We start from the raw sequence: 13430 nt of genomic DNA, 5'->3' as shown, positions 1-13430 counted from the left end.
ACTGAGTTCCATAACTTTTCTCTTATTTTAATTAAGTTCCCCTCCCCCTCCCCCCCTGCAAACTACCCCACCTCCCCCCATCACCCCCTCCTCCTCTACCTCCCTTCCCTCAGGGGGAGGAATGCTGGCCTCGGGGAAGAATGCAGGGGGAGGAATGCTGGCTTCGGCCTAACCCCTGGTAAGCCTTTCCTCAGCTGAGAGGTGCCCAGCTCTACCACCGGCTGCCTTTCAAGTGCTTTGGAGGTTGCAGCTCATCTGCATACCCTTACAGCCTTCTCCGGGGTGACACCCAGGTCCACTCCGATCCTCTCAGGTCCTCCGCTCTAGGGCGCGCGAGGCATTTTTCTCTTTACATCTAATCTTCTTCCCAGTTGCTAAAGTACCTCAGTCATTTATGGCCCCTATTCACATTCTCTTCCTAGCCCTGTCCCTTCCTAATCTTTTCCCTCACCCCCTACCTCTCTCCGCTACAGGAACTCACTGCCCATCCATCGACTTCATCACCTCACCTTCTCTCCTACCCTCTTCCTCCCTCTGGCTTTTAATCTCCGTCTCTTTCTTCCCTCCATTTTGCCTTCCCCATTCCACCTAAATACCTCTCGCCTTCGTGGCCACACCTCTCCTACTCTCCTCCCGCTCTCTTTTACTCCTTCTCTTACTCTCAGCCGGTGACATCAATCCCAATCCTGGCCCTCCTCACCAACTATTATCCCAACTCTACAGATTTCACCGCGACCTCTCTAACCTCATCTCTATTCCTCTACTCCCCTCCTCTTCTCTTGCGCCCTATGGAATGCCTGCTCTATCTGTATCAAACTCCCCTATATCCAGGACCTCTTTATCTCGCGTCACCTCCATCTGCTCGCCATAACAGAAACCTGGCTCTGCCCTGATGACTCTGCTTCAGTCGCAGCCCTCTGCCATGGCGGTTATCTTTTTTTCACATACTCCTCGCCCTGCTGGTCGCGGGGGGCGGTGTTGGACTACTTCTCTCTCCCCTCCTCCAGATTTCAACCTCTTCTTCCACCTCAATCTCACTGTTTTTCCTCCTTTGAAGTCCACTCTATCTGCCTTTTCTCTCCTCTGCCTCTTCGAATAGCGGTCATTTATCGTCCCCCTGATAAGTCCCTTTCATCCTTTCTCAGTGACTGATGCCTGGCTTGCCTTCTTCCATGATCCTTCCTCCCCCTCTCTCATCCTTGGTGACTTTAATATTCCTGCTAATGATCCTTCCAACTCTTATATTTCCAAGTTACTCGCTTTAACATCCTCCTTTAATCTCCAACTATGCTCCACCTTCCCCACTCATCAAATTGTCACTGTCTTGATCTCATCTTCTCCTCCAACTGTTCACCCTCTAGTTTCCTTGCCTCTGATCTTCCCCTCTCTGATCACCATCTTATAACTTTCACACTTAAATCTCCTCCCTCCCAGTCCCGTCCTATCTTATCTAATTTATCTAGGAATCTTCACGATATTGACCCTTCATCTCTATCCTCCCATGTTTCAAACCTCCTGTCTACTGTGGCACCATCCATGTCTGTCAACGAGGCTGTTTCTTCTTACAACCATACTCTGTCCTCTGCCTTAGACACTCTTGCACCTTTGATGACCCGCCCTATAAGGCGTACAAAACCCAACCTTGGCTGACTTCTAATATCCGCTACCTACGTTCCTGTACCCGCTCCGCCGAACGCCTCTGGCGGAAATCTCAGGCCCTTGCTGATTTCTTACACTTTAAGTTCATACTGACCTCCTTCCAGTCTGCTCTTTTACGCGCTAAACAGGATTATTATAGCCAACTGACCAACTCTCTTGGCTGTAACCCTCAACTTCTCTTCACCACATTGAATTCTCTCCTCAAGGTGCCCCCTCCTCCAACTCCCCCTTCATATCTCCCTCAGACCCTTGCTGAATTCTTTCAAGACAAGGTTCAAAAGATAAACCTTGAATTCTCTACCCTCGCTACCTCTCCCTCCACTAGTCCGTTTCCCCTCTCTCTCCTTCCCCTCATTCCTTTTCATCTTTCCTGAAGTTACTATAGAGGAAACTACACTTCTCCTTTCTTCCTCAAAAATGTACCACCTGTTCCTCTGATCCCCTTCCCCACCCACCTTCTTAATACCCATCTCACCTGCCTCTTATTTTCCTTTATCTGTCACATTCTCAACCTCTCACCTTTCTCACTGCAACTGTCCCTACTGCCTTTAAACATGCTGTGGTCACACCTCTCCTTAAGAAGCCTTCACTCGACCCTACTTGTCCCCTCTAATTACCGACCCATCTCCCCGCCTCCCTTTTCTCTCCAACTTACTTGAGCGTGCTGTTCACCATCAAGCTGCCCTTGATTTTCTCTCCTCACATGCTATTCTTGACCCACTACCATCTGGTTTTCGCCCTCTCACTCAACCGAAACTGCGCTTACTAAAGTCTCCAATGAACTATTACTGGCTAAATCCAAGGGCTCTATTCATCCTCATTCTTCTTGATCTTTCTGTTGCTTTTGACACTGCGATCACAGCATACTCCTCGATACCATGTCCTCACTTGGATTCCAGGGCTCTGTTCTTTTCCTGGTTCTCTTTCCTACCTCTCCCTCCGCACCTTCAGTGTTCACTCTGGGGATCCTCTTCTACTTCTATCCCTCTGCCTGTAAGCGTACCTCAGGGTTCGTTCTTGGTCCCCTCCTCTTTCTATCTACACTTCTTCCCTTGGTTTCATTAATCTAGCATCCCATGACTTTTCTACCATCTCTATGCTGATGACTCCCAAATCTACCTTTCTACCCCTGATATCTCACCTTGCATCCAAACCAAAGTTTCAGCTGTGCTTGTCTGACATTGCTGTCTGGATGTCTCAACGCCACCTGAAATTAACATGACCAAAACCGAGCTCTCATTTTACCCCCCCAAACCCACCTCCCCACTCCCCCCCGTTTTCTATTTCTGTTGAGGCTCTCTCATTCTCCCTGTCTCCTCAGCTCGAAACCTTGGGGTCATCTTTGACTCTTTTCTCTCCTTCTCTGCTCATATCCAGCAGATCGCCAAGACCTGTTTCTTTCTTTATAACATCCGTAAAATCGGCCCCTTTCTTTCCGAGCACTCTACCAAACCCTCATCCACACCCTTGTCACCTCTCGTTTAGACTACTGCAATCTGCTTCTTGCTGGCCTCCCCACTTAGTCACCTCTCCCCTCTCCAATCGGTTCACCCTCTGCTGCCCTTCTCTTCTTCTGCCAGGGTCGCTTTACTCATACCACCCCTCTCCTCAGTCGCTTCACTGGCTCCCTATCCGTTTTCGCATCCTGTTCAAACTTCTTCTACTAACCTATAAATGTACTCACTGTGCTGCTCCCCAGTATCTCTCCACACTCGTCCTTCCCTACACCCCTTCCCGTGCACTCCGCTCCATGGATAAATCCTTCTTATCTGTTCCCTTTCTCACTACTGCCAACTTCAGACTTCGCGCCTTTTTTTCTCGCTGCACCCTACGCCTGGAAATATACTTCCTGAGCCCCTACGTCTTGGCCCCATCCTTGGCCACCTTTAAATCTAGACTGAAAGCCCATCTCTTTAACATTGCTTGTGACTCGTAACCACTCGCCCTCCACCTACCCTCCTCTCCTTCCTGTGTACATTACTGATTGATTGCTTACTTTATTTTTTGTCTATAGTTGTAAGCTCTTTGAGCAGGGACTGTCTTTCTTCTATGTTTGTGCAGGGCTGCGTACGCCTTGTAGTGCTATAGAAATGCTAAATAGTAGTAGTAGTAGTACGCCCCTCCTCCCCTCCCCCCCCTTCCCTATTCCACTTGTCGCTTAAACAGCACTCAGTCCTGACGCATCAGAGTCAGGGCCTTTCAACGAAAGCAAGGCAAACGCTCTCCCCCACAAATCTCGATATTGACGAGCCCCCTGGGAAGCAGAGAATTTAAGCGTCATAACTACCCACTTGGACATCTCAACCATGCAGTTCTTCCACATTTCTAGGGATGGGGGTTCTATCTCCATCCACATTTTCAACACACATTTCTTAAGTAAAATCATTGCCAGCAGGACAAATTTGCATTTTGCTGCCCCCAACCCTTGCTCTTTAAGGGCCTTCCCACATCCCATCAGAGTAATTGAATACTGCCACTCCACTATGCACTGCAAGACCTCCTCCACAATTCCCAGCGCCCCGCTCCACAATGTATGCAAGGACGGGCATTCCATGAAGTAGTGCAAGAAGGTGCCTACAGCGCCCCCGCACTTACTGCATGTATCACTCTCCCACATCCCCAGAGCTTTTTATAGGATTCTACACTGTGTATCTTGTAGGGATGCATTCAGGGTAAGCAGACTCAGGCTGCGAAAAACTGCACCTAATCGCTCCACCGATACCTCTTCTACTACATCCTTACTCCATGCTTCCGCCAATAATGTCATGTGTGGCGCCCTCAAACATTCCCTGATCACTTGGCACCATCCTGTCAACCTATTACAAGGTGGGGTTATCTGCATAAAAATGTGGTCTAGCTGTGTAAATCGTACGATGGCCCGACTCCTGCGTTCCACACTCATTATGTAATCTCGTGCCTGTAAGTATGCAAAGAACTGGGAGCCAGGGATCTGTAACTCGTTTTTGACCGTTTCAAATGTTGGAAAGGCGTCTTCCCCTTCTTTCCTAAATTGACCTATAAATCTTCATCCTTTATCCCTCCAGCCACAGAATACTGACACTCCCATCCCCACAGGAAAAGCCATATTCCCCACAAGGGGCAAGAATGGGCTCCTCCCTGGCCTCTCCACCGTCTCCAAGCCATCTGCAGAGCTGCCACATATGGATTTTCCACTTTCTTTTTTGCCCCTTGCACTACCCAGGACTCTAAGACAGTAAAGGGGTCGTTCGACAACACCAACTTTCCCAAGAACTGGGAAGGGCATAAAAACCCCTCCCCGATATCAGTTCATGGATCCACTGCATTAATGCCGCCACATTATACAGCCGTAGATCCGAAGCCTAAGACCACCCTGCCCGCTGTTCCTGGCCAACTTAGTGAAAGCTATCGTTGGACGTTTAGCGTGCCAAATAAAGGTACCCACAATGCTCTTATACAAGCGCTCCTCTGAGGTCCTCACCCACAGCGGAAGCATTTATAACGGGTAAAGTAATTTAGGCAAGATCACCATTTTAACCAAGGCTATCCTTCCCATAAAATTCAATGGCAGATCCTTCCACTTCTGACGCACCCTTTTTACCTCATCTAACTGCTCTATCATATTTTTTTAATATACCCATACCTGATTCACGCTGATGTAAACCCCTAGGTATTTGATACCAACTGTAGCCCATCGTAGTGGAAATGACCACGATGCTCTACTAATACAAGTGTCACTGACCGGCAATGCCTCTGACTTGTCAAAGTTTATGTTTAGACCCGAAAATTCCCCAAAGGCACGAATGATGGCCATTGCCAACAGTAGTGTACAAGTCGCCTCATCCAACAACAACAACAGCATATCGTCTGCAAATAAATTGATTTTATGTTCCTCTCCTCCCACTTTCAACCCTTTCAGCACTGCTTCTTGTCGTATTCGTGCCGCTAGGGGTTCTAGAGTAAGGATAAATGATAGCAGCGACAACGGATAGCCCTGCCTAGTCCCCCCTCCCAAGAAAAACGCTTCAGTCAAAGATTCATTGACAATAATCTGCGCTGTCGGGTTGCTATATAACACTCGGATCCATCCCAGGAATTCTCCTTGGATGCCAAAACGCCCCAAAATCCAGAACAAATACTGCCACACCACTTTATCGAAGGCTTTTCCTGCGTCTAGGCTTGCCACTATAGCATCTCCTGCCCTCCTACTGCCTTCCATCAAGACCCGGCTCACTTTCAATATGTTAGCTGTCGCAAATCTCCCTTTGACAAATCCCACCTGATCAGAATGCACCAGATCAGGGACCACCCGTCCCAATCTGTCCGCCAGCACTGCTGCCAGAAACTTTGTATCTTGGTTCAACAGCGAAATGGGCCTATAGGAGCCCACTAACTCGTTATCTTTCCCTGGCTTAGGGATCATCACAATATGGGCATGGTTTAGTACAGACCCCATCGTGCCCGCCTCCCTGACCTCTTCGCACATAGCTATAAGGGTGCCACCATCACATCCTGCAAGATTTTATAGTATTCCACCCCAAGTCCATCCGGGCCCGGCGCCTTAGCCAGCTTAAGGCGCTTGATAACTTGCTGCACTTCCTTCCCTTGTATGGTGCGTTCAACACCCTCTGCTGTTCCTCCGATACCATGGGCAGTCCTACCCCTTTAAGGAACTCTGTACACTTTTCCTCCGAGAAATCCCTTGTTTTATAGCGACGAATAGTACTCTACAAATTCTCTTTGGATGTCCTTTAACTGATTGCTAACCTTACCCTCCCTGTCCCTTATTTTTTTATAAACTTCCTCGCTGTTTTCTGTTTCACTAGGGACGCCAGCAATTTGCCCGTTTTATTGCCCCATCATGAAGTTTATATATATATAACCTAATATAAAATGCCCCCTCCTCCAGTACCTCCTGCATCTCCTTCCTGCATTCCATATATGCCTTCCTGTGGGTTTCAGAAGAGAGCCCAATAAGTGCTCGGTGGGCATCTCTCAGTTTCATTGTGAGGGCCTTTATGTGTTCTCCGCGTTTCTTATTCTGGGAGGCCACGTAAGAGATAATCTTCCCTCGCAGTACTGCCTTCGAGGCCGCCCAGAATATTCTCGGGTTCACCTCCTGCACCTTGTTATCCATTATATAGTCCATCAACTCTTCCTCTCTGTACTACTCTGATATAATGCCGGATTCATTCTCCAGTGGCCTGGGCCCTCCCCTCTCCCCCATTGCAAGTCCATTCACACTAGCTAGTGGTCAGATACCTGGCTCCCCAATTCCCGATCGGCATGCTCTCAGGTTTACCGAATGAGATACCAGCAGGTAGTCGAGACGAGAGGGAGCCCGTGGGGGTGAGAAAAAAAGGCAAAATCAGCCTCATCCAAGTGTTGATGGCGCCACATGTCCGCTAGGTCTAACTCCTTCATCAATAGATTTACCCCTCTATCTTCATGGTCCGTTCCCGCCCTCCTTGGTGGTTTGCAATCTATTGAGGGATCACTTGTGATATTAAAATCCCCCTCTATGATCAGCTGATAGTGATCAAACGTTACCAATTTAGCTGCCAGCAAAGTAAAAAAACTTGTGGGAATAGACGTTGGGCGCATAAACACTACACAGTCCCACCTTTATGCCGTGCAGCTCTCCTGCTACTATAATAAATCTCCCCTCTGGGTCCTGATACATTCTGTATAGGTCAAATGCTACTGTTTTCCTAACCAGTATGGCTACCCCTCCCTGCCTCCCATTATAGGATGCAAAGAAGGTGTCTCCTACCCAATCCCTTTTTAACTTAAGATGTTCCAACCTGCTTAAGTGGGTTTCCTGTATCATGGCTATATCAACCTTTTGCCTCTTAAGTGCCTGCAATATTTTGGTTCGTTTTATTGGGGAGTGCACTCCATCAACATTCAGTGTCACTATTTTTAAATTAGCCATGTAACTCTACATACAACCAAGCCATTTGTTCATAAATCACTTTTACTGTCCGGGTGCCTCCCAGTGAGCCCCCAGAACACTCTCCCACTCCTTCATCCCCACGTGTTGCTCTGCCCCTTGCCTCTTTTTCTCCTTTCCCCTAGACCTCTGTGACTGTTCAAATGAGTAACCAAAATCACCCTTGCCCTTCCCCCTTCCCTTCACGCCCTGACCAGACCTCCCCCCATCCCCTCATCCCCCTCTATCCCTTGCTTACATCCCTCCTGTAGAATCCTCATCCTTGTATCACACACGCCCCTTGTTCCTTCCAGTGCACCTCTCATCACTTACACCCCTCTTGCACACCACCAACTCCCCCGGTCTCCTCTTCCCCATCTACTTCCCTCCCCCTCCCCCCACCCCTGTGATTCCCCAACAGGTTTCATTCCTAACAAATAGAAAAACATATCAATCTTTAACTAAATATGTCATAAACGCATGAAAACAAGGAGCGCCCAACAGGGAGCTCCCCCAACTTTCCAGTTCTCTTAATTTGTAATGGTATGTGTAATAGGTCAGGGTAGAAGCTTCCAGAGTCCGCAGGGGCCATCACGTCCGCTACTCGTGTCTTCCATTTATACAACTTCGCGCCCCCTCTTCAGCTGTAAAGCACACCGTCCCAAAAATCAGGGCCAAGATCTTCCATGCCAGCCGCTCCCCTGTCCATAGTCACACCATTCAGAACATCTCAGTCCCATACAGCCGTTTTCAGCATACATTCCCATGAAGGCCAGTGTCACCCTGCAGCTCCTGTCTCACTTCAAGTTGGCCACAAAGGCTTCCAATGCCGCCGATTCACTGAAATACAGAGTCTTATTCTCATGCAGTACCCGGACCTTCACCGGGTATAATAAAGCGAACCAGACTCCCTTCTCATACAGTCTTTTGCATTGGCGTCCCATTATCTTATGTTGGTCAGAGACTATGGCTAAATAGTCCTGGGAAAGCATGATTTTCTCTCCTTCATAGTCTAGGCCTGGCTTGCCTCGATATGCCTGCAGAATAGTTTCCTTATCCATGTAGTTCAGCAATTTCGCCAGCACTTGCCTTGGCCTGCTTTCATTTGCTCTCGCCGCTCCCACTCTGTACACTCTCTCCACTTGTAAAGTTTTCCCCCAAGGTCTAGGTCCAGCTTTGTGGGGAGCCACTGTTCCATAAATTTCTGAAGTTCCGATGCTGTAACAGATTCAGGGAGACCCACAATCCGAAGATTGTTGCATCTACTGCAGTTTTACAGGTCATTCGCTTTCTGCTCCAGTTGCTCACACTTTCGTTCAAGCGCTGCTATCCTGTCACCCGTGCCCACAGCTGCGTCTTCACATTGCGACACCTGATTCTCCACATGTTGCAAACGGGCTCTAGTGCTTCACGGATTTGGTCTACAGATGTCTGCAGTTTGGATAATTTTTCTTCCAGCATCGCTGAGATTTGTTGCGCTAGATCCCTTACCAGCTCTGATGGTATCGGCGTTTCAGGCGCTGCCGCCATCTTGGTCTGTTCAGCACAAGGACTTTTCTTCCCCCTCGGGGTCTTAGCAGGCATACCCTTCTGTTTTCCAGGTTGTGAGAGCTCCCGAGTCACTCTTCACTCTCCCCACACGTTCCAGATCTTATCCACCCTATCTGGGAATCACTTTGAGGGGAATTGTGGGCTATTTGGCTGGTTTTTATGCGATCCAATCGGAGCCGGTGTCTGAGGCGTCCGCTCAGCTCCGCGTCATCACATGACCCCCGGTTACTCTTATGTTCTTATGTAGCCGTAAGTTATTTCTCTGTCTTCTAGTTTCCTGTTCATCAAAGCATTCCTCCATTTTGGCATTCTGCATGAGGAGTTGTTCAATCTGCTCCTGCAGAACATCAACCTGCCATCTCTTGTGTTGTGACCCTATATTCCGAATCAGCAATTTTAGTCACGTGGGCATCCATTGTCTACTTCGTTTCTTAAATAGATTGTAACTGAGACATTTTCACTTCCAGCAACACCTTGATACACTGCTTAAGACGTCAGGCCACCTCCTCTGATGTAATCAAAACTGCTTTTCCACGGGCGCCGCCATCTTGACTTCAGCTGTCTTCAGCTTCTCTGTGGATCCTTTTCTCAATGTGCATGTCATAAGTTTATCAGAAGTGCCTTAAAGCGTTGCACTCATGTATGTCCTATAGTTTCAGCAACAAGTTGCCACTAGCCTGGACAACGAGCAGGTAAATTGGAGTGCAGGAAAACTTAATTCAGTAGGGAGAGGAGTGGGAGCTCTGTTGGTCAGGTCATGCTCACATGCCAGTCATCACGTGACCTACGGTTCTTCCTTTAAGTGTGCCAAGAGCCAGCGGTTTCATTTTTAGTATATGGGAACTCGCTCGTGTCTTACTGGCTGAGTTGGTTGTGAGGAAAGAGAGAGATTGCCAGGGTTGGTGGTCACAAAATACTGACGCTCTGAGGACTGTACAGGCTACTTATAAGTGTACTCTAGTGTCAGAAATTCTTAGTCTCCACCATCTGGTAGAAGTGCATAACCCAGCGGTCTGGACTGGTTTGGAGAGACTAAAAGAAAGCAAATTAACAGGTAAGGTCTATTGCTCCTTTTTTGACATGACATCTTATTAATGGTGCTAAATGAAAACTTATTAAATGTCTGTCTTAGACTGTGTTTGAGATAAAATTAGTGTTGAAATAAGTGAGGTTTTGCTATAATTTTGTTCTGAATACCCTCACATGTGACTTTTAGAAATTATTTGAACATATTTTTTTCCATTGTAGACTATTGAACATACCTGCATTCAAGACTTCATGCATCATGGTGTTCATCTTCCCAGAAATTCCCTTGTGCATCCCAAAGTGCGAAAGGTGATTCTTTCTGAGATGCATCATAAAGTGAAGAGAAAAGCAAGTAGATACTAGAGTGGAAGAATACACAGTACACCATATGACTTTATTTGCTATTCAACTTTTTGCTACAATCCCCTAGTAAAAACAGCATGAACTGCGAGGAAGCACGTGAGAGCAGAGGAGCTCCTCTGTGGAGACCAATTATGAAAGTGATCTATAAGTGGTGGAAGGGTGTTAACTCCAAGGAGATTAAGGATTAAAAGGAAAGCAACATCGAAGCAGAGAGATGGGACAAGGAGGCGTGGCCAACATGCAAATGCTGTCTGTAGATTGCTTGTAGGGCATACTTTTTGATTTTTGAGTGGAAAGGGCAGGAGTGAGGAAATTGCAGAGGAAGTAAGAGGAGTGCGAGCGTGGCAGTCCCAGATATGCTATGTTACCCAGTTCTAGGCTGAAGACTTTTTGGCCAGTCCTGGTTTTTGAATTTACATCCAAAAACCAGTATGAGATTTATAGTGCCAGATTCTACCAGTTGAAATCAGCTCTGCAAGTCCAATAATGAGCCAGATAGAGTGGTCAGAAATCCAGGACTGTCCTAAAATCTCCAGCCTAGGACTGGGTAACTTGGCATGGACTGCAGAGATGCTATGCTGGAGTACTTCTGGGGTTTCTTGAAACATATAAATTGTCTTGAGCTAAAATTGGAAAGGTGGTTTAAAACAGAGGTTCCCAAACTGTGGGTCATGACGTAGGCCAACCATCCATAGAGACAACATCGTCCCACACTTCTGGGTGGGGGGGGGGGGGGGGGGTTCATGCATTCTGTGGCTGTAATACGGGTTACGGCCCTAGAATGTTTGATAGGTACTGGTCTAGAAATACCAAAATAGATCACAAATATGCACTGCATACTGCTTCTGAGAATTACTTTGCAAATATCACAGTTCTTCATGTTTGTATCATTCTTCAGCTTTAGGACATAATGTTGACATAGTATTGTACTGACATAGTAAATTATGGCAGAAAAAGACCAATTGACCCCTCTAATCTGCTCAGTTGTTCCTAACTACATTGCTACGGATACAATCCAACTGCTACCCCAGACCATTTGTGAGAGATATTTCTTTATCCAGGACAGTGAATGTTATATTTTTCCCTTTGCTATCTTAAATGGTTGAACTTGTGCCCAGCGTCCTCAAGTGCTGCTGCCTCTGCCCCCCCCCACCCCCCAACAGGAAATTCTTAGTCTGGGAGAGAGCAGCAGGTAGCAGTGCTTGAGCACAGGTCTCTACTGCAAGGTCTTGCATCAGCAGGGAATTCTTTCAAAGTGGCCCAGGAAGTGGTGCAGCAGCAGCAGTAGCAGCAGTGGTGGCAGAAGGGGAGCATGCTGGACACAGGAGTGGGGTAAGGAAGGGAGAGGAAGAGACGATATAGCACTATGGGGAGGGGAGGGGGTGTCAGGTTTATCGCAGAACCTCTGGGTAGTGAACCCTTGGACCACTGCCGCAGAGCGACAGCAGCAGGAGAATCACCCAAACACAAGACAAGGTAAAATAGACGTACCGTCAATCCCAGACCAGGAACCACCGGACAGGAACTGCAGCTGAGGCAATACACGCTGGGGTCTCCAGACAGGCAGAAGACAGTAGAAAAGTCCAGAAGCAAGCTGGGTCTCCAGGCAAACAGTAGAATAATCCCAAACCAAGCCGGGTCTCTAGGCAGGCGGCAGACTAGAAAATCCCAAGCAAGCCGGGTCTCTAGGCAAGCAGCAGACAGTAGAGTAATCCAAAACCAAGCCGGGTCTCTAGGCAGCAGCCGACAGTAGAAAAGTCCAGAAGCAAGCTGGGTCTCTAGGCAAACAGCAGACATCACATGGGGAGGGGAGGGGGGTGTCAGGTTTCTTGCAGAACCTCTGGGTAGTGAACCCTTGGACCACTGCCGCAGAGCGACAGCAGCAGGAGAATCACCCAAACACAAGACAAGGTAAAATAGACATACCGTCAATCCCAGACCAGGAACCACCGGACAGGAACTGCAGCTGAGGCAATACACGCTGGGGTCTCCAGACAGGCAAAGACAGTAGAAAAGTCCAGAAGCAAGCTGGGTCTCCAGGCAAACAGTAGAATAATCCCAACCAAGCCGGTCTCTAGGCAGGCGGCAGACAGTAGAAAAGTCCAGAAGCAAGCCGGGTCTCTAGGCAAGCAGCAGACAGTAGAGTAATCCAAAACCAAGCCGGTCTCTAGGCAGGCAGCCGACAGTAGAAAAGTCCAGAAGCAAGCTGGGTCTCTAGGCAAACAGCAGACATCACATGGGGAGGGGGGTGTCAGGTTTCTTGCAGAACCTCTGGGTAGTGAACCCTTGGACCACTGCCGCAGAGCGACAGCAGCAGGAGAATCACCCAAACACAAGACAAGGTAAAATAGACGTACCGTCAATCCCAGACCAGGAACCACCGGACAGGAACTGCAGCTGAGGCAATACACGCTGGGGTCTCCAGACAGGCAGAAGACAGTAGAAAAGTCCAGAAGCAAGCTGGGTCTCTAGGCAAACAGTAGAATAATCCCAAACCAAGCCGGGTCTCTAGGCAGGCGGCAGACAGTAGAAAAGTCCAGAAGCAAGCCGGGTCTCTAGGCAAGCAGCAAACAGTAGAATAATCCAAAACCACCGGGTCTCTAGGCAGGTGGCAGACAGTAGAATAATCCAAAAGGCTATCAGGGTCAAAGCTGAAAACAGGAAGAAGCACTGCAACTAACTCTCATCAAAGGAAAACTCCTCTGAGGACCTCTGTTGCAAAGGCAAACTAGAAAGTTCCCAGGTGCTTGATAAAGGCACTCCCAGCTGAGGTCATGAAGAAGGGCGAGGCTTGACAGCAAAGCATGGCTTGGCAAGAACAGGATCCCGGACCGGATCTGGCTTGACTGGAATGAGACTCAGGATTTCCCCCAGGCTTCAGGATTTTCCAGCCGGCCAACTTGACTGGAGCTACCCCAAA

The 13430-nt window shown here is 48.2% G+C and overlaps 1 protein-coding gene across 1 annotated transcript in view; it reads left to right on the top strand.

Annotated features, from left to right (window-relative positions):
- Positions 1–10510, top strand: part of LOC115467090 (condensin-2 complex subunit G2-like) — a 100140-nt gene extending 89630 nt beyond the window's left edge. The window contains exon 9 of the mRNA XM_030198818.1: positions 10370–10510. Coding sequence (XP_030054678.1) covers positions 10370–10510 — 141 coding nt within the window. The remainder of the gene's footprint in view (positions 1–10369) is intronic.
- The last annotated feature ends 2920 nt before the right edge of the window (positions 10511–13430 follow it).

This window comes from Microcaecilia unicolor, chromosome 1 (assembly GCF_901765095.1).
Source record: "Microcaecilia unicolor chromosome 1, aMicUni1.1, whole genome shotgun sequence".
NCBI lineage: Eukaryota > Metazoa > Chordata > Amphibia > Gymnophiona > Siphonopidae > Microcaecilia > Microcaecilia unicolor.
This window is presented reverse-complemented; position numbering and strand designations above follow the sequence as displayed.